Consider the following 21,076-nt stretch of genomic DNA (forward strand, 5'->3'; position numbering starts at 1 on the left):
GAAGGCCATGACCAAAAAAAAAGACCATGGATAGCATTCTTGAAGAGATTATCAAGAAAAATTGCCTTAATATTCTAGAAACAGAGGGCCATTGAAAGAATCCATCAGTCACCTTCAGAAAGAGATTCTACAAGGAAAATCCCAAGGAACATTTTTGTAGAACTCCAGAACTACAACCTCAAGGAAAAAAATGCCGCAAAATTCCAGAGAAAAACAATTCAAATATCAAGGAGAAATAGTTAGGATTACCCAGGATCTGGTACATTCAATAATAAAGAATCAGAAGGCCTGGAACACCACATCCTGGAAGACAAAGGACCTGGGATTTTAACCAAGACTTAACCACCTAGTGTACCTAGTGAGACTCAGCATCATCTTTCAGAGGAAGCAATGACTCTTCAATGAAGTAAGAGACTTTCAATCATTTCTATTAAAAAAACCAGAACTAAACAGAAATTTAATCTATAGACACAGGACTCAAGAGAAGCATAGAAAGGTAAACTGGGGGAAAATATATATATATATATATTATTAAAAGTTAAACTATTTGCAGATAATATGATGATATACTTAGAGAATCCTAGAAAACCATTCAAAAACCTACTCAAAACAATTCACAACTTTAGCAAAAATTGCAGTCTTTCGATCAATCATCACACATTCTTGATGTTAAGATAAACTCACACAACTTATCAGCATTTCCATATATTACTGACAAATCCCAGCAGCAAGAGATAGAAAGAGAAGTTCCATTTAAAATAACTGTAGACAAAATATTTGGTTGTCCAGCCTGCCAACATAAACCCAAGAACTATATGAATACAATTACAAAACACTTCTCACTCAAATAAAGTCAGATCTAAACAAGTAGAAAAATGTCAATTGTTTATGAGTAAATTGGGCTAATATAATAAAAATGACAATTCTATCTAAATTGGCTTACTTGTTCAATACCATACCAATCAAACTGCCCAAAAATTACTTTGCAGAACTAGAAAAAATTATAATTCATCTGGAACAAAAGATCAAAAATATTAAGAGAATCAATGAAAAAAATACAAAGGATGGTGGCTTAGCAGTACCAGACCTAAAATTATAGTATAAAGCAGAAGTCATCAAAACCATTTGATATTGGCTAAAAAATACAGTGGTGGATTAGTGGAATAGATTAGATATACATAACACAATAATAAAGTCTATGGTAATCTAGTATTTGATAAACACCCAACCTCCAGCGTCTGGAATAAAAATTTACTATTTGACAAAAATTGCTGGGAACGCTGGAAAACAATATATCAGAAACAGCATATCCCATACTAAAGTAAGGTCAAAATGGGTACATGATGTGGACACAAAGGATGATATTATAAATAAATTAGGAGATCAAGGGATAATTTACATACCAGATCTTTGGATAAGGGTGGAGTGATGAAAGGCAAAATAGGCAACATTAATGTAAAATTAATTTTACATTAAATTAAAAAGGTTTTGCACAAACAAAACCAAAAGAAACAAAATTAAAAGGGAAGTACAAAGCTTGGAAAAAATCTTTACAGTCAGTGTTTTTGACAAAGGTTTCATTTATAAAATATATAAAGAACTGTGTCAAATTTATAAGAATACACCTCATTCCCCAATTGATAAATGGTCAAAGGAAATAAACAATTTTCAGTTGATGAAATTAAAATCATCTATATTCATATGAAAAAATGCTCTAAGTCACTATTGATTAGAGAAATGCATATTAAAACAACTCATACCTCTCAGATTGGCTAAAATGAAAAGATAATGATAAATGTTGGAGGGAACATGGGAAAACTGGGATAATAATGCATTGTTGGTGGAGTTGTAAAATGATTCAACCATTTTGGAGAGCAATTTGGAACTGTGTCCAAAAGATTATAAAATTGTACATGCCATTTGATCCAGCAATGCCATTAAAAGGACTCACATTTGGAAAAATAAGCAGCTCTTTTAGTTAATTGAAAAATGTCTGAATAAACTGTAGTATGTGAAGGTAATGAAATATTATTGTTCTTAAAAAATGATTAACATTCTGATTTTAGAAAGGCCTGGAAAGAGTTATATGAACTGTTGCTAAGTGAAACAAGCAGAACCAGGAATACATTGTACACAATTAACATCAAGAATTTGCGATGATTGATCACCTATGAAAGACTGTGGTGATCCAAAGCAATCCCAATAGACTTTGATCAGAAAATGCCATCTGCATCCAGAAAAAGAACTATGGAGATTAAATGTAAATCAACACATACTATGTTCACTTCTTTTTTTCTTCCATTTTCTTCCCCTTTTGTTCTGATTTTTCTCTTCCAACATGATTCATAAAGAAATGTGTATTAAAAATAATTTCTTTGTTAAAAGCAGAACATGGGTGGGAAGCATCTGCTTAAGCAGGCATGAGAAGGAATCTAAGATGAATAGATAATCTTTGTTCTCTAGAAGCTTCCATTTTCTCTGGAGAGTGTTACAGTTAATTTTTTCTGGCAAGTTAGCTAATGTCTTACTTAAGACAACAGTATTAAAGCAGAACCTAAGGATTCATGGAAAGGTTGAAAAGAAAAACTCTAATGTTGATCACTGGCCACAGCTTTAGATAAATGACTGTATAGATAGAGATGGACTTCAGAGATGGATTCTTTCAGAGGAAGATGTACTACTATGAGAGGTGGGTAACCTTTAGATGTTTTCCAAAGTGGAACACTTACTGCAATTAACTACTGATTTATGAACAGACTTCCTCAAATATTTTCCCTTTCAATAACTTTCCCAAGATGTAAGATTTTCACTCTAACATGATTCAACATGGCTTTTATCACTAGATATTCCATGATTTTCTAGTATGAACATAATTTTAACAAACTCACCTGGAGTTATCTTTAAGATTTTTTTCTTAAGGCCTTAAACTAAAACCATTGTGATTGTCATTGGTCACCAAAAGATTCTAGGCCAATCCCCATTTGCTTATTGTTTGGGTCCTGATTGATTCAGATTAAATGTGAATAGCAGTTATTTCTGCTTTGGCAGAAACTCTGAGGGTCTTCCTCTCCCAGATTCATTAATTCATTTATTTATAGTTTTTGATTGTTGTTTTTGGATTTTCTTTTCTTTCTTTTTTTTTTTTTTTTTAATGAGATGAAATAGGAGGTTCTTTGCCTCAATTGCTACTTATCCTTAATCACAGAATGGATGCAGCTTTAGTCAGACTGAGACCTGTTGAAGACTAGTTTAAAAAGGCCAAGGTCTCCCATTGCATCCAGAGCCATCTCTAGTCATTTTGATCTATGTCTTGCCACTGGACCCAGATAGCTCTGGAGGAGAAAGTGAGATAGGTGACCTTGCACAGCCCTCCCTCACTTAAATCTATTTCACTTGCATGTCATAGTATCACCTCCCTGATATCACAATCCTCTTTGGGAACAAAGGACAAACAACAGCAACAACAACCAAATTTAGAAGATTTTTATACTCTTCCAAATATATATGTGGTTCCCTCTTTATCTCATCCTCATTAATCTACACACTCTTCTACACCCCACCTTTTCCTATTCCCTTACCCTCTTATTGCTGAATTTAGAAGGCTTTTAGACATATATATATATATGTGTGAATATATGTGTATATATTGTTTCTTCTTTAGCCCATTACCAATTAGAGTAGGGTTCTAGAACTACCAGTTCTCTGTTCCCCTTATAATTTCTTTGTGTTCTTCATTTTACATTTTGTTTGTGTAATTACTCTTTTTATCTTTTTCTATATGGTTTTGCTTTTTAGAATCACATCATAATCACCTCTACCCCAATTTCTCTTTTGATCTACCCACTTACTAATGACAATCTTAGGCTTGTAGTTTACATTTTCACAGAATAAATAAAATAGGTAGTTTGTCCTTATTCAGTCTCATGTAATTAGTTTTTGATGTTTATTTCTTTTGATTCTTGACATGTCATTTTTTTGTTAAATTCGAATCTATTTGTAACAAAATCCTGAAAGTCTGGCAATTCATTAAATGTTCTCCTCCCCCCTTCCCTCCATTTAGGATTATGCTTAACTTTGATGGGCATTATATTTTTTACCATACCACAATTCTTTTGCTTTTGATAAATAGTGATGCAAAACCTGTTGTCTTTTAATGTGGCCACTGTTAGGTCTTGTGTAATTCTAATTGTGGCTCCACCATATTTAAATTGTTTTTTTTTTCTTGTTGTTCATACTATTTTCTCCTTGAGCTGGGGATTTCAGAATTTGGCTATGATATTCCTACAGTTTTTCCTCTTAGGATCTCTTTCAGGTGGTGAATGGTGGTTTTTTTTCTCTTTTTACTTTCTTGTTCCAATACTTCAAGCCAAGCTTTAATTATTTCTTATATTATTGTATCTAAATTCTTTTCTACCAATCAAAAAGCTATTGCCAATCCAGGTAAGAGTTGTTGAGGATCTGAACAAGGTCAGTAGCTGTGTGAGTATAGATAAGGTGACAGATAGAAAGATGTGTTAGACTACCTGCCATCTAGGGAAGGGGATGAGGGAAAGGAAGGGATAATTTGAAACAGAAGACTTTGCTAGGGTCAGTGTTGAAAAATTACCCATATATATGTTTTGTAAATAAAAAGCCTTAATTAAAAAAAAAAGAAAAGATGTTATAGAGATAAAAAGACAGAAAGTGGTGGTGTATGTGAGTGAGTAAGGAATTAAGGTTGATGTATAGTCTGTGAATCTAGTTTTCTTTACATTAATCAGAATATTTAAAAAGGAGGGAGTAAGAATCAGGACAGCTAGATGATACAATGCATAGAACACTGGTCTTAGAGTCAGGAATTCTTGAATTCAGATGTGATCTTTGGTACTTACTAGCTGTTTGACACTGAGCATGCTACTTCTGTTTTCCTCAAGGATAATAATACTATGTACTTCACGGGATTGCTGTGAGGATCAAATGAAATGATATTTATAAGAAAGCATTTGGCAGAGTACATGACACACACACACCAAAAAAAAAAAAAAAAAAAAAAAGCTTTTTCTTCCCTTTAGGAAAAATACTAGTGAATTCTGTTTTAGACATTTTGAATATGAGAAAACTAATCCAGTTTAAAATGTCCAGTAGGCATTTGATGATGTGGAATGTGTTGTTTAGGAGAGAGACTTCAGTCATGTTTCAGTCATGTCTGACTTCATGACCTCATTTGGGATTTTCTTGTCAAAGATACGGGAATAATTAGCCATTTTCTTCTCTAGTTCATTTTATAGATGAGGAAAGTGAGGCAAACAGGGTTAAGTAACTTACCCAAGAGTCACACAACTAATAATGTCTGAGTCTGGATTTGAACTCAGGAAGACTTATCTTCCTGATTCCAGGTGCAGCATATTATCCTACCTAGATGCCCTAGAAGACAAAATACAACCAAATATGTAAATCTGAGATGCATCTGCATAGAAATAATAATTGAATTATTGGGAGTTGAGATTACTTAGTGAGAGAGTATAGAAAAGAGGAGAGGTAAAAAGGCCTGACCCAGGAAGAGAAGACACAGAGAGGGAGAGGTTTAAAAAAAAGGGGGGGGGTGTGGGGAGAGTCCTGAGCATAATATGGATGAAGATCCAGCAAAGACATTGAGAGTGGATCAGAAAGCTAGGAGAAAAACCAAGAGAGAGAAGTTTCATTAAAATCCAGGAGAGTGTATGTAGGAAGACAATGTTATAACTGATTACTGGAAAGAATGTAGCAAGAAATGTGGAAACTGAGTATTGAAAATGGTTTTGAATTTGGATAGCCTGTTTATTCTTGTCCTATGGTACTTATCAAATTATACTTTGTATTTATAATACCAGATTCAGTATTTTTTAATTGTGTGCTTGTTACCCAACCTATGGATTGTAAACTTTATTTGAATTTGAAATATTTAATTTATAATTTTTTTTTTTTTAGCAAGAACAACAACAACCACAACAACACCTGCATCAATTTATTTTAAGCTACAACTTTAAAAAAAAAAAACTTTGTGCACAGCATTTATACTAAGGTCAATCAGGTATGTTATAGAACATATTTCGATTAGAAAAGGGTTTTATTTCTAAAAGCAGAAATACACAGTTTAAAAACTGAAATGGATATGTATTTAATGTTCTGGAGTGATTGAACACTTCCATTTTATGGATAGAAATCTTTAATCTTTCTAACTAATCTTTAGAGACAGCTTTTAAAAGATGAATTTCAAACATGATCTGTGACCTTTGTGACCAATATTTCAAATAATATTGAAACAATTATTGTTAAAACAAATATTCACAAAGATACATAAACTTTTTTATCAAATATTACACAAAGGGAAGTCATTCACTTTTTTGGTAATGTTTCTAATCTAATCCCCACAAAAATCAATTTTAAAAATGATTGATATATTTTAAAATCTGATATATTGCCTTAGAATGATTATTACAAATTACTTCTATTTGGAATTACCTATTGGTTTTTAATTAAACAATGTTAACCATGGATTCATTGCAAATCTGTCCAGATATCTATGCAAAGCTACATAACAACAAAATTGTCAATCATCCCAGAAGTCTCTGGCAGTGTATCAGTGAGATTGCACATCCAGACATGCTCAAAATGCTCTGTAGAGTATTTATTATGTGATAAAACAAAAGATCTACTGGATATGCAAAGGATATTTTATGGATTTTTTGACAGCTTCCATACTCAAAGTAAGAATGGAAATCAGCATGTTATTTATAGTTACTCTGCTAGAATATGTTGTCAGCAGCCATTCTTTTAAAATAATTCTTAACAATCATAGAATTCCATTAATTTCTGTATTTTCTATTATTGAGTTATTATTTTAATAGGCATGCTGTTTAACTGGTGATTGAATAAGAAATAAGTGATGGACAAGGGAATAAATAACAAGAAAGGTTAGAAACAAGAGAAAAGGAGAGAAGAAAACACTTGCAGATACACATGAAATTAGTATTATAAACATAAAACAGGAATGGGGAGATTTCTAAATTCACAATTATGTTACAAAATGGAAATGAGCTCATAAAATAACTAATCTAAAAGTGAATCAAAGAACCAAATAGGGAAATACAAGCTTTTGATTCCAGAGAAACCATAATCGTTTTCTTTATCATTTGAACTACTCCTTATATCCATATTATTCTAATTAGAGGTAAAGTGAGATTTAAAGACAATAGAGAAAACTTACAAAGTGGGGTGAAAGGAGGAGAATTTTATTATTAATTTTCTTATTTCTTATTATTTATTAAACTGCTACTTAGCCAGGCACTTTATAAATTATCTCAGATATTCATAGCCATAATATTAATTGAATTTTCTGTCCACTTATCTGTGATAAATAATAGGCTGTATTTTGACATCTTAAAGCCATTTTTTCTTCCAAATAGAATTGTGTCCAATGGAATAGTATCCAATAGTTTCCATCTGCTTCTGTTTTTTGTATACTTAGTAGATGGGGAAGCGATCCATAACCCCTGAATCCTAACTTCTATTTCTGTGATACTCTTTCATATTCATTTGAACTGTATAAGGTACTAGAGGGACAGCTAGATAAAGCTGGACTCAGGCCAGACACTCACTGGCTAAGTGAGTCTGAACAAGTCACTTAATCTCTGTTTTCCTTCATCTACTAGAGAAGGAAATGCAAATCACCCCAGTATCTTTGCCATGAAAATCCCATGGACAGTATTGGCATGATATGGTCCATGGAGTCATGTACAGTTAGATACAATTGAGCAACTGAAGTTCAGAATCCCTTTAGAGTAATTTAGACTTCTGATTAATTATTGACTACCAGTCAGAAAGACTATCTTGGGTCAGTCATAAAGGTCACTCACTTATCCTGGAGTAGAATTGAGTTCTCTAGGTTATACTCTCTGAAAAGTAAATGGAAAATGCTTACAGCTGGTAATTTTGGTCTGGAAATAGAAATAGGGAAGAGATATGCTAAAAATCCAATAGCCACACTTGTACTTGGGCTGCAGCAATAGATTTGAAGCCTAATCTTTTTCTTCTAGATAAATTCATGATTGTTTATTGATCTGTTTATTTCAAAACATCTGATCAATTTACCAAGTTTTTAACTAGAAAGCATAACAATCTTGTTTTAAATATGTTGAACTATTAGTTAATTCATTTAAAGAGGATCGGTGATTCAGTTTTGTTGCCAGTACAAATTAATGTGTTTTTATTTTAAATAAAATGTTCTTTACAAAATATATATATATTTTACTTTCTGATATAGAAACTAATTTTTCATGGCTGTCTTTCCATATTGAGTCCAGATTCTTGATTCCAATCCTAGTGTTCTGTTCACTAGATTCCTTTTCCATCTATACCTAACTGTAATTATTTGACTTAATTGACTTTAGACTGTGAAATTAAATGCTCAGATTGCTTGTCATTCTTAGAATGTCCCTGAACTTTCCAAAGTCAGACAGAAAAACATCATGTTGAAAGACAAGAGAAAATTTTACGACTAATAAGGGAACTCTGGAAAAAAACAATAAATGCTATTGGAAAATTGATATTAAAACCATGTTGTAATTTGTGATATTATGTAAGCACTGAATAACTTAAATGATTATGTTCATAGATGTTTCATATTACTTAAAATCCATTCCATCTTTCATGTTTCTCTATATCATTTATCCCTATCTGTCTCTCCGTCTATCTATCAATTTATCTATCTTGAGTAGGATAGGTATAGAATAAAGAGATAGCCTAGACTCCTGTTTTATTCAGAATTCCAGAGTGGGAACTCCCTCAAAGTTGCAAATTAACAACTCTTTGTATGCCCCCTCAATTCAAATTATTTCCTATAGTACTGAGAGATTATGTAACTTTCCCTGAATTCTTCAGTCATCATGTACTGGAGGCAGCATTTGAACTCAAGTTTTCCTGATTCTAAAGCTCAGCTAAATTGCTTCTCAATTATTGTGTTGCATAATCCATATTTAAATCATCCTTGAAGAGAGTAGATTCACCTTTTTGTCCCTAAAGACAATCTAAACAAATGCTTTCAATTTTATAAAAAGCTACAAGTTGCTTTAGTGACCTCTTTGTGTGTATGTGTGTGTATGTATACATACTACATTCAGCACTTCAAATTTTTCTCCTATAATAGGAAGTGTCCTTCACAGACTTATTTCTATCTTCTCCATGAGAGTTAGTTTGATTGTTATCTTAGCTCTCAAAATACTTTTTATCATTTGCCATTTGAAATAACTTTTCCCTAGAGATGATCATCTATGTGCACAAATGCTAAATGAAGTCAAGATTGAGCTATGATTTCTCTCTAGAGTGGTGACATCAGGTTGTTGAAAATGTTCTTGGACTAACAAAAAGGAAGAGATGAAAAGTTTGGATTTATGATAAACATAATCTTGGCATTCAGCTATAGGGAGAGGGTTGGCAGGTTGCATAGCCTAATGTGGCTAAAGCTTACTGTAGTTGTGAATTATAATTAACTACTGATGGGACTATAAAAAGAATCTTATTTGCAAGCTACCATATTTGCACTGCAGTTGTGAACTAAATCCACTTTTTTTCCTGTCCTTATATATAGGGAAGCTAAAAAAAAAGAGAGAGAAAGAGGCAGAGACAGACAGAGAGAGAGAGACAGAGACAGAAACAGAAACAGAGTGAGGGAAAGAGAGAGAGAGAGAGAGAAAGTGAGAGAGAGTGAGAGAGAGAGAGGAAGAGAGGGAGAGGGAGAGAGAGAAGGAGAGAGGGAGAGGGAGAGGGAGAGGGAGAAGAAGAGAGAGGGAGAGGGAGAGAGAGAAAAACTACCTCTTTTTGTAACAGGAATATTGGTAAACTCTGGCAAACAACTCTTATGGGCTGTACAGTACGATCTATTGTGTATGAATTTCTTTATTGACCTTATGATAACATTGGCAACCTTGTTCTTTAATAGTACTGAATTCTGTTTGGGAGAATTCCACTACTTCCATATGTTGGAATCTTTACAAAGTGTTAAACCATTGGAGTTGATAGAGACAATAATTATCTAATTTGGCATGGTTCAATATGATTGATTTGATCTTAGAAGGAGATATTTTGGGCCAGAACTTGAAACAAGGTACTAAGTACAACTGATAGAAACGATGCTTGTGTTCACCTTTAGAGAGCTCATAAGTATCTAAGTACTCAATGGAGTTTACACGTTTGGGGGATTTCAGGGCTTAGTATGGCTTAGTATGAGATATCCGAATTCACACCTCCCTTAGGGCCAGAGAGCACTCTGGGAGATAACCCAGAATCCCTCTCTCTCCAGAAGGAGGAGTTAACCTTTGGGAGATCATATATATATATATACAGGAAGCTCTTAGAGCTTGGGAGAGTTTTTCTTGGGAACATTGACTGGGGTCGGAGAGGAGCACTCTGGGAGGAAGCCCACAAGCCCTGTCTTCGAGGCAAGAAAGATTCATTATATCTTCTACCTTGGTGCTGGCTGGAGTCGGAAGGACAAACCTTTAGATTTGGAGACATTCGGGCGGAGCTCTTGGAACGAAGCAGAGAGATAGGCCTGAGCTAACCAGGCTATATTGAAGTACACAATAAAAGATCTGAACTCTTTTATCACCTGTCTTGTTTTGGAAAAATAACACCAACATCCATATATCATTTTTCTCCTAAAAAGGAATTTCTGTTTCAGAAGAACAAAAATTAATGATATAATAAAGCCCAAATCAAGACTTTTACAAGGCCTAACCTCTAAATAGTAAATATATTGTTCAGTTGTTTTTCACTCCTGTCTGAGTCTTCGTGACTTCATTTGTAGTTTTCCTGGCAGAGATACTGGAGTGGTATATCATTTGATTCTCCAATTCATTTTGCAGATGAGAAAACTGAGACAAGCAAGGGTTAGGTGATTTGCCCAGGGTCCCATAGTATTAAGTATCTGAGGCCAGATTTGAATTTAGGAAGATGAGTATTCCTAACTCCAGGCCCAGTTTTCTGTCTACTGCAGCACCCAGCTGCCTTTGTAAATGAATTATCAGTTATAAAATAGATTTAGACTGTCACTCATTTTTACTAACACAAAATAATCCAGATGCCTGGTCTATGCAGCACTGATATATGTACTTTCACACTAGGTATACAGATTGCAACCAATCTATTTCTACCTATCCTGTGTGATTATTGTCTATGATACCTAGCTAATTAGACTTTTTCTGCCATGAGCTTCTAGAACTATTCTTGTAGTACAACAAAGAGGATTGAACTAGAATACTCTTAGAATCTCTTTCAAATTGTCTTCTTCAAATAATAATAAATAATAATAATAACAAAAAAAATTCTTCAAATAACTTAAATTCTAATTGAAAGAAAAAACTACATAAAACAAAGGTCAGGGAAACTGAGACTCATAGATCCAGGAGAGTCATGATCATGACTTGGAAAGGAATGAAATTATAAATATTAGATAATGTAGTGGTTCTTTAGAATGGATGTTTAGGGATCTTTCAAGGTGAGAAAGTCACAGCAGTGGGTGTATCTTGTAGTGTGAGAAGTTCAAGAAATTGTGATGGTCCTTTGATTTATGAATGTAATCCATGACCAGATCTTAAAAATAAAAATCTAATTGGTGGTTGTAAATAAGTCTTTTTCCATAGAGATGCAGCTTATACCAGATGAGATCAAATTCTGTGGAAGTGGAAATAATTAGAATAAATGTTTGACTGTAATCATGAAGTGTTTGTTTGTTATCTGAGAATTAGCTGGTAATGACTGGTAAAGACCATTCACTAATGCTCAGAGAGGTTATATCATGCATCAGTAGATGATAGGCTAATGCTGTAGAAATAATGGATCCTCAAAGCAAATTTTTAAAACTTGGCTGAAACTTAGGAAAGTGAATTTCTATCTTAAAAACCTCTTTTGGGGTGGAGGAGGGGATGATAAAATATCTCTCCAGAAGACCCATCTCTTATAAAATCCCTTTGGAGGATGCTGGTTATTGCTATTTGCGTTACACTCAGTAAATCACTTTTGTATCCTGCATTTTATAATAATATAAACATTATACAGTTAGATTTATGTGTAAAGGTGAGGTACCCTCATGCCCCCAACATTTATTATGCAGAAATGGAAGCATTTTTTTTCAATTTGAAGAACAAGTTTATGTTTATAGACTTGAGTTTTAGAACAGAAAAAAATTTAAGAGATTATTCAATCAAAGAAGAACAAGCACAAAGTTCATGTAAGTAGAGTAACTTGCTTATAGTATATAGAGCTAAACTTGGAAGTGATTCCAATCTCCTTTACTGCAAGTGAGGTTGTGCCTAATGATGTGACTTGCAAATGTGGGTATTCTTTAAGTATCTCAGTTAAAGGAAATAAAAGCTTTGTTGGCTGTGAAAGCCCTCTTTTGAAATGCAAATATATTTTTGGGCTGGGTATCACATAAGGTGTCATGAATACATCACTGAAAATTAATTTATCAGAAACTTAGAGCCTAGTATCAGTCTATGGAGAATATATCAACTATGGGCCCTGGGAAACCAGAGAGCAACATGATGGAATGGGAGACTGTATAAATGGGAAGGTCAAAGGTCACCCAAACACATTCTTTTCTTACCTAGTTTAACTGCTGCTAACTCTTAGAATTTTACAGGTGGAAGACAAAGGAGATGAGGTAACTAAGATGGCTTTCACTGGCTTGAAAGTTCTTATAGATTTAAAACATAAAGCCATTATGAAAAGCAAGAATGTTAGAAAATATATAAAAGAGAATTTAATTTTAAGGTTCTATAAAGGGTTTTTTTTTTAATGTGTATTTTCAGGAGCTATTTGATTTAGTACTCTTTCTTAGAGTAAGTATTTAAAAATGAATCCTTTGGCCATGTTTTAATGACCAAATGAATTTTCAAATAGATACACTAGTAATTGGCATATTATTTTCATCAGTAGATATTGAAATGGAGAGATTGATTTTTAGAATTACATTTCCATTCTCCCTACAGCTCAAAATATTTATTTTACCATAGCTAGGGAATAACTGTGGAACCCCAAAGTGTTTTGTTTTGTTTTGTTTATTTTAAGGCTAGACATAGCTTCTAGATAAAGCAATGATGTATAAAATTTGCTGCCACTTAATGAGAAGCTTTCTATAGATTCCAATCCATTTACTATAAGGATAAATTCCAGTATATTTAGGAAATATCATCCATGCCGCTTGTCCTCTTTATCTATTCTTCCCTTCCAACCAATTCACAATAAGTAGTTTTGAGAAATATAGTTATATATAGTTTAATATTTTACAGTAAAGTTTAGAATATTTTTCTTCCTATATGAATCTCACATACTTCCACTATATAGTATTTTTGCTAACAGTTTTGGTTTTTTTTTTAATGTTCATCATAGTGTTAAAGATGAGGTGAGATCTCTCAAGACAGTTGTAAAAATGGAGTAAGGCTTCATCTTCTTCAGAATTTGAGCAGGCCTGAAGGTCCTTTGAGCATTGACTCGAGGGCATACTTAAGTCCCCTTACTGCTGTACTCCCATGACATCATTTTCTCCCTATTTCTTCAAATATAGCTAACTATGTACTTATTGGTCAAGTTCAATTTTTGGGTAGTTCCTGCTTTTAGAATGTAAGACCCTCAGCCAATGAGGTTGATGGTCAGTGGGGGGAGGGTGTTTGCATTAGGCACTATTTAAAGTATAAAACCTATCCCAGAAGGTGCCTCCTCCCTTCCATTGCCTGCTCCTCGGACAGGTGGGACAACGAGAACTTACAATAAACTTTTGCTTTACTCCTAGAGATCCTCCAGCTTTTTATTAAATGGTGATCATTCAACATTCTGAGCCACACAGTGTTAATTAATGAGACTAATCAGTTTTCTTTCTCAGCTTTATCTCTACATCCCTCAGCTCTACCTCCCTCAGCTTTACATCCCTAAAAGAAGCTTACTTTCTTTCTCAATTGATATAGACTTTTTAATGTAAATATTAATTCCATAGGATTTTGAAATAGAAATATCCATTGAGTTGATTAGTTGAATCTTGAAAAAATTGAGGTCCAGATATGTCAGACAAGAAGTTAATAGCATAGCTGAAATTTGGACTTAAATAATTTCACTCAAATTCTACTCCACTTTAACACAGTGCTCTTTGCAATTTTGTTTTCTTCCCTATTTGAGTAAGGATTCATTTTATTCAGCATTGTTTTTTATTGTCTCATTTTTTACATTATTCTTTCATCTGTTCTTTTTTTTTTTTTTTTTTTTTTTTTTTTTTTTTTTTACAATGTATTTATTCCTTTATATTGAGCTGGTTCAAACAGAGAAAAGTACAATGTATTTATTACTTTATATTAGGTTACACGTACATATTCCATACATTCTATTCTTTTTTATAGCTTTTTATTTACAAGTTATATGCATGGGTAATTTTACAGCATTGACAATCGCCAAACCTTTTATTCCAATTTTTTCCCTCCTTCCCCACATCCCCTCCCCCAGATGGCAGGTTGACCAATACATGTTAAATATGTTAAAGTATAAATTAAATACATTATAATATAGATGTCCAAACAGTTATTTAGCTGAACAAAAAGAATTGGACTTTGAAATAGTGTACTATTAGCCTGTGAAGGAAGTCAAAAATGCAGGTGGACAAAAATATAGGGATTGGGAATTTTATGTAGTGGTTCATAGTCATCTTCCAGAGTTCTTTTGCTGGGTGTAGCTGGTTCAATTCATTATTGCTCTATTGGAACTGATTTGGTTCATCTCATTGCTGGAGATGGCCACGTCCATCAGAGTTGATCATCATATAGTATTGTTGTTGAAGTATATAATGATCTCCTGGTTCTGCTCATTTCACTCAGCATCAGTTCATGTAAGTCTCTCCAGGCCTTTCTGAAATCATCCTGCCGGTCATTTCTTACCCATACATTCTATTCTAATGCACTGATAAGTCAAGTATTATCATTTTGCTTTTATGAGATCAGGATGGTAAAAAAACAAAACAAAACAAAACAAAAAAAAAAACATTGGATCAAAAATCACAGAACCTGGTTCTGCTTCTGGCTCTGTGGCTAGTTACTACCTATTTGTTATTGGATTCCTCCCTCCCTCCCTCCCTTCCTCCTTCCTTTCCTTCATTAATCTTTCTCCCTTCCTCCTTCCCTCCCTCCCTTTCTTCCTTTCCTTCCTTCCTTCCTTCCTTCCTTCCTTCCTTCCTTCCTTCCTTCCTTCCTTCCTTCCTTCCTTCCTTCCTTCCTTCCTTCCTTTTTCCTCTCTCATATCTAGTAAATACCTGAGCTCAGGTTTGAACTCAGGTTTTCCTGACTCAATGACTGATGTTCTTTCCATTGTGCCACCTTGCCACCACATCCCTTTTGGATATATTCTAAACATATTAAAATGTAAAATAAGGGACTATTACATTTTAGTTTTTGTGTCATTCTCAGTTTAGCAAAGTGCCAGCACAGAACATTAAAGCTATGAGAGAGTACTGAATTTGAAGTTAGAGAACCTAAGTGTAAGTCTTAAAATTCTATTTAGTTGTTTTTTTTTTTTTAACTTGGTGAAAGAAACCATTCTTTACCTCAATTTCTACCTAGTCTTTTTTTTTTTTATTATTTATTTATTTATTTTTTTTTTTTTATTTAATAGCCTTTACAGCATTAACAATTGCCAAACCTCTTGTTCCAATTTTTCACCTCTTACCCCCCCCACCCCCTCCCCTAAATGGCAGGATGACCAGTAGATGTTAAATATATTAAAATATAACTTAGATACACAATAAGTATACATGACCAAAACATTATTTTGCTGTACAAAAAGAATCAGACTCTGAATTATTGTACAATTAGCTTGTGAAGGAAATCAAAGATGCAGGTGTGCATAAATATAGGGACTGGGAATTCAATGTAATGGTTTTTAGTCATCTCCCAGAGTTCTTTTTCTGGGTATAGCTAGTTCAGTTCATTACTGCTCCATTAGAAATGATTTGGTTGATCTCGTTGCTGAGGATGGCCTGATCCATCAGGACTGGTCATCATCTAGTATTGTTGTTGAAGTATATAATGATCTCCTGGTCCTGCTCATTTCACTTAGCATCAGTTCGTGTAAGTCTCTCCAGGCCTTTCTGAAATCATCCTGTTGGTCATTTCTTACAGAACAGTAATATTCCATAATTTTCATATGCCACAATTTATTCAGCCATTCCCCAACTGATGGACATCCATTCAGTTTCCAGTTTTTAGCCACTACAAAAAGGGCTGCCACAAACATTCATGCACATACAGGTCCCTTTCCCTTCTTTATAATCTCTTTGGGATATAATCCCAGTAGTAACACTGCTGGATCAATCTTTCATCTGTTCTAATTATGCTTTATTGAAAAACCACTAAACTTATAATATTTGTTTTGGAGTCATTACTTTCCAAATGCACTATTATTTTATCTATAATAATAATATTTTGATTTTTTTATTATCTGTTGTCTGTGTTTACAAGTCTGCTTATAGGTTTTTCCCTTCTTAAAATATCCTTTATGCAAGTAATAATTTCTCTCTCAATAAAAATAAATTATTTGCTTGTTTTACTCAGTATCCCTGGCATAGTATTAATGCTGATTAGAAAAACAGAAAAATAAAAGTGGTGGCTCTATGATAAGTTATATGACAAATAGCAAATTGATATCTTAGAACATTAATATTTTATTACTGTTATAGTAAACTATAAGAGTTAATTTTTTATCTTAAAGTAAACCAATATTAACCTTCACTATATTTGAACTAGTTATATAGAATTAAATAAGATAAAAGTATTTTAAATCCTTTAAGTTGTTCACTTTCTAAAAATGAAGATATACATATTGGTTTATATTAATCAAACAACAAAAGTAATAACTCTCAAAGATAAATGTTTATGCAAATTAAAAGATGAGAGGGTTTCATTTTATTTTGTTTTATCCTTTCTAATTTAAACCAAAGTTGATAGAATTTCTTCCTGGTAAGATACACTGAAATTCAAGCTCTTGTAGAAATTTATATTAATTCCATTTCATTTCAATTCAGTAGTTATTTGTTAAACTTCTACTATGTGGGAGATTTTGTGCTAAAGCAAACTTCCCCTTGGTACTTTAGTGGCTGAATTATGGATTGAATAATTTGAATAACAACATCACTTAATTACTAAATCAGTTTCTTACTTCTGGCTTCCTTCAGGTTCTAGCTAAAATCTTCCTTTTTACATGAAACCTTTCACAAACTTCTTTAATTCTAGTGCCTTCCTCCAAGATTAGCTGCAATTTATGCTGTATGTATTTGTACATAGTTACTTATTGTCTTCACCATTAGACTATGAAAACCTTGAAAGCAAAATCTTTTCTTTGTCTTTTATTCCCAGTGCTTAGTATAGTACCTGGCACTTAGTAGGTGTTTGTTGTTATTGTTTCTTCTTCCTTCTCAAAGTAGACCATGACATCAGGAAGGTGATGCCATGCTGTGCAAGTAAACTAGATTTAAGTAAAGAAGGGCTATACAAGATCACCTGTCTCACTTTCCCCTTCAGAGTCATCTGGGTCCAATAGCCAGATATAAGTCAAGATGACTAGAGATGGTGTTTAATAAGTGCTTGTTGAATTGATAAGAATTGACTGACAATTTGATTGACATCAGTCATAACTATTAAGCTGGCATATTCACCATAGTTTTTATCCAAAGTCTTATCAGATAACCTAAAAATATTACTATTCCAATTTGAAAGATATTGAAATATGGTTCTGTTTATAATCACTCATCCTCAAGTTCCAAATAAAAAGGAGCATGCTCATTGTTTATAGTTAGTCATATTTCATATATTCTTTGATTGACATACCATCTTAGAAATATGTTTAAAAAAAATCACATAGCTAGCTATGATAAAAAATATCCAAACAGTCTAGCTTTGAAAGAGATTCACGTCAGAAATCAAGAGTTTTTTCATCTTTTTACAATTCCTAAGGGTACATCACTGTACCCCAAAGTTGAAGAGGGCATTAGATCCAGGAATTCATTTAATTTGGTTGTTAGTTTGAAAAGATGCATAAACCAGAGGATCTTGATTCAAGACCCCATTCCAATGTGACTATGGACTTGGATGTTCATTTTGAAATTTTCTATTCAGCATAAATCTCTGACCTTCATTTGCAATATCATCATTGGGTATGCATTTTAATCTTACTGCCTATCTCATAGGGTTGGAATGGGGTTTCCAGGGCCACAAAGACTCCTTGGTTGTAATTCATGTATCATTTTAGCAAGATTCCACTCAGTATATACCTAGTGCTTTTTCCAGGAAACCTAGGAAACATAGTATACATCTAAGATATACTTTCTGCCCTCTAGGTACTTGTCATCTAATTCAGAAAATATCTGTATATAACAGTGCCATGAGTGCCAAAGAGTTGTTTGGAAATCAACTGGTTATATGGAGACTAGAGGAAGGGAAAAATTGCTGAGTATGTGATGATCAGTAATAATAACAGATATTGTATAATTCTTTAAAGGCTGAAAAGGGCTTTCCATTCTTTATTTCATTTGAACCCCAAATTGAACTAGGTATCTAATGCACCTATAAAATAACTTTATGAATTAACCTAATTCCACCAAAATATCTGTATAATGACTATTAAGTACTTAACTCTGCTAAACCCTGACTTGGAGATATCAAAATCATAAAAACAAAAACTGAGCTACCATCACTTTAAGATACCAATAATAACTAGAAACTTTAGCTCCTGCCTTACTCTAGAGAGTTCTGGGTCATACCGGAAATATTTCTCCCCTTCTTATTTGATGCCTTTGCTCTAAGCCAATCCTATTTTCAGAGAAGTTATACAGACCTGTATTAGTAGAGTGAGTTTCCTCCTTACTCATTTTTTGTTATCTATGAAATCATATATCTGCTCCCTATTCCTATAGTTATAGAACTTTTACTCTACAAGGGAAATAACCTAGAAACTTTCAAACAACAGGGTTATTATTGTTTTATTTTAGGGAACATGGAAGTAAATCCTTCAAGTATCATTTATCTCTTTCTTCACAGGTTGTTATGAGAACCAAATATGATAAGCTTTGTGAGGCACAAGATATCTTGATTGTTAGTGCTCCTACTCTATATTAACCTTTTATTTTCAACATTAGCCTAGTGGTGCAATGGATAGAATATTGGATTTGCAACCAGAAAATCTCAAGTTCAAATATGGTCTTTGGTATTTCCTAGCATGACTCAGAGCAAATCACTTAACCTCAGTCTACTTTAATTTCTTCAGCTACAAAATGGATGTAATAACAGCACCTATCTTATAAAGTTACTGTGAGAATCCAATGAGCTAATATTTATAATGCACTTAACATAGTACCTAGTATATAATTGATGTGTAATAAATGCTTGTTCTGTTCCTCCATTTGTTTAAATGTTATATGAAGCACATAAGATTTATGTGCCTCCATAGAATGTGAGCTTCTTAAATATACCAAAGACTTTGCTTTGTCTTTGTATTCCTAGGATCTAGAATGTGTCCTGGCAACTAGTAGTTGCTTAAAAATGATCAATCATTGGATTGGATTGAATTGAATTGAGATAGGAAGATATAAATTAGATCATTTAGAGAAAGATTGTTATAAGACCTTCAAAAGTCTTTATCACTATGATATAGGTATTAATGGGAAATGATCATTTTTCAGCAGTTGGGAATGAGGTGAACAAAACATTTTAGGAAGATTAAAATTATGTCACTATGAAGATAGATTGAAGCAATGCAAGGCTGCTTCATACAAAATCAGTTAGAAAGCTATCAGAATAATTCAATAGTGACATGAGAAAGGTGACATGAGAAAAATTTGCAGAGTTATAGTGGGGTTGTTGAAAATAAAGACAAATTGGGTTAAGGATTGGGGAGGGGCATTTCAAAGAAATAACCAAAGTTGATAGTATTAATTACATAGAGTGGAGGAAAAGGAGGAACCAAAGATGATTTCACATTAAAAATAATGATGGTCTCATAGACAGGTAATGGTAAACCTCTTTCTCTTTTTCATCCTGACAGTACGACTTCATGACAGCATATCTGAAGAAGGATTCCATTACTTAGTCTTTGATTTGTAAGTATCCCTACATTTATATTGTGTTGGCATGTTTGAGGTGGCTCTGTTTTAAATCAATCAGGTTTAAGTTAATTATAAAGTAACTTGAGTTTCTTGTCATTGGAAAGCCTTAATTGATGATTGAGCTAATATTTTGAAAATACTCAAGTTGGCATTAGAAAGTGATGCCTTTTGATAAGAAGTGATTAATAAATGTCTTCTTCTTTGAAACAAAATTATTAGTCACCCTTACATGGAAGTTAGCTTTTTGGTTAATAATTAATAATCTTGATTGAATAAGTAAGCATCACTTGTTCTTTGAACTATAAAGCAATTAAACTGTGCTTATTTTCCTAAGGATTTTTTTTTAATTAAATTTCCCTAATTATATTTCCTCCTGATGCTAATATGTGTAATTTTGGTAGGTAAGTTTAGAGCCTAGGATAGTAATTACTATTCTATGCCTTATGCTAGATGATCTGTTTTGGGTTACAGTTTATTTTTGTAATTAAAAAATATCATATGTGCAAAAGGGCTAGGATCATTTCCCTTTTTAGCACTAAGGGACCAATGAAGCATATATATGAATAATGCATGTCACATAGAAACCTACTGAACCATCCAAAAGCCAGGAGCAAGTTTGTTTTGGGTTGTGTAAAGCACATTTAGATCTGTCAAAATAAAAGGCATTATATAATCTTGGTTGTCATGATTTCCACTTCAGAAAGAAAAGTGAAAGGATTTCAAGGGATGAAAGTTGCTAAATGTGAACAAATGCTATGATTTGAAATATGTTGATATTGCATTTAACTAAATCTTTACTAGATTAAAAATTACTTAAAATATTTAAAGTTCATCATGTCTACATTTGTAGATGAAGAAGCTGTCAGAATTCAAAAAAAAATTATTCTAAGTTGACAATTTAAGAAGAGAAAGCCTTAAAGTCGTTTA

The 21,076-nt window shown here is 33.1% G+C and overlaps 1 protein-coding gene across 7 annotated transcripts in view; it reads left to right on the forward strand.

Annotated features, from left to right (window-relative positions):
* The window catches only part of CAMK2D (calcium/calmodulin dependent protein kinase II delta), a 372,089-nt gene that overhangs the window by 168,123 nt on the left and 182,890 nt on the right, over positions 1-21,076 (forward strand). For all 7 annotated transcript variants that reach the window (XM_031943044.1, XM_031943045.1, XM_031943040.1 and 4 more), the window contains exon 4: positions 20,089-20,143. In XM_031943044.1, the coding sequence (XP_031798904.1) occupies positions 20,089-20,143 (55 nt within the window). The remainder of the gene's footprint in view (positions 1-20,088; positions 20,144-21,076) is intronic.

This window comes from Sarcophilus harrisii, chromosome 6, assembly GCF_902635505.1.
Source record: "Sarcophilus harrisii chromosome 6, mSarHar1.11, whole genome shotgun sequence".
NCBI lineage: Eukaryota > Metazoa > Chordata > Mammalia > Dasyuromorphia > Dasyuridae > Sarcophilus > Sarcophilus harrisii.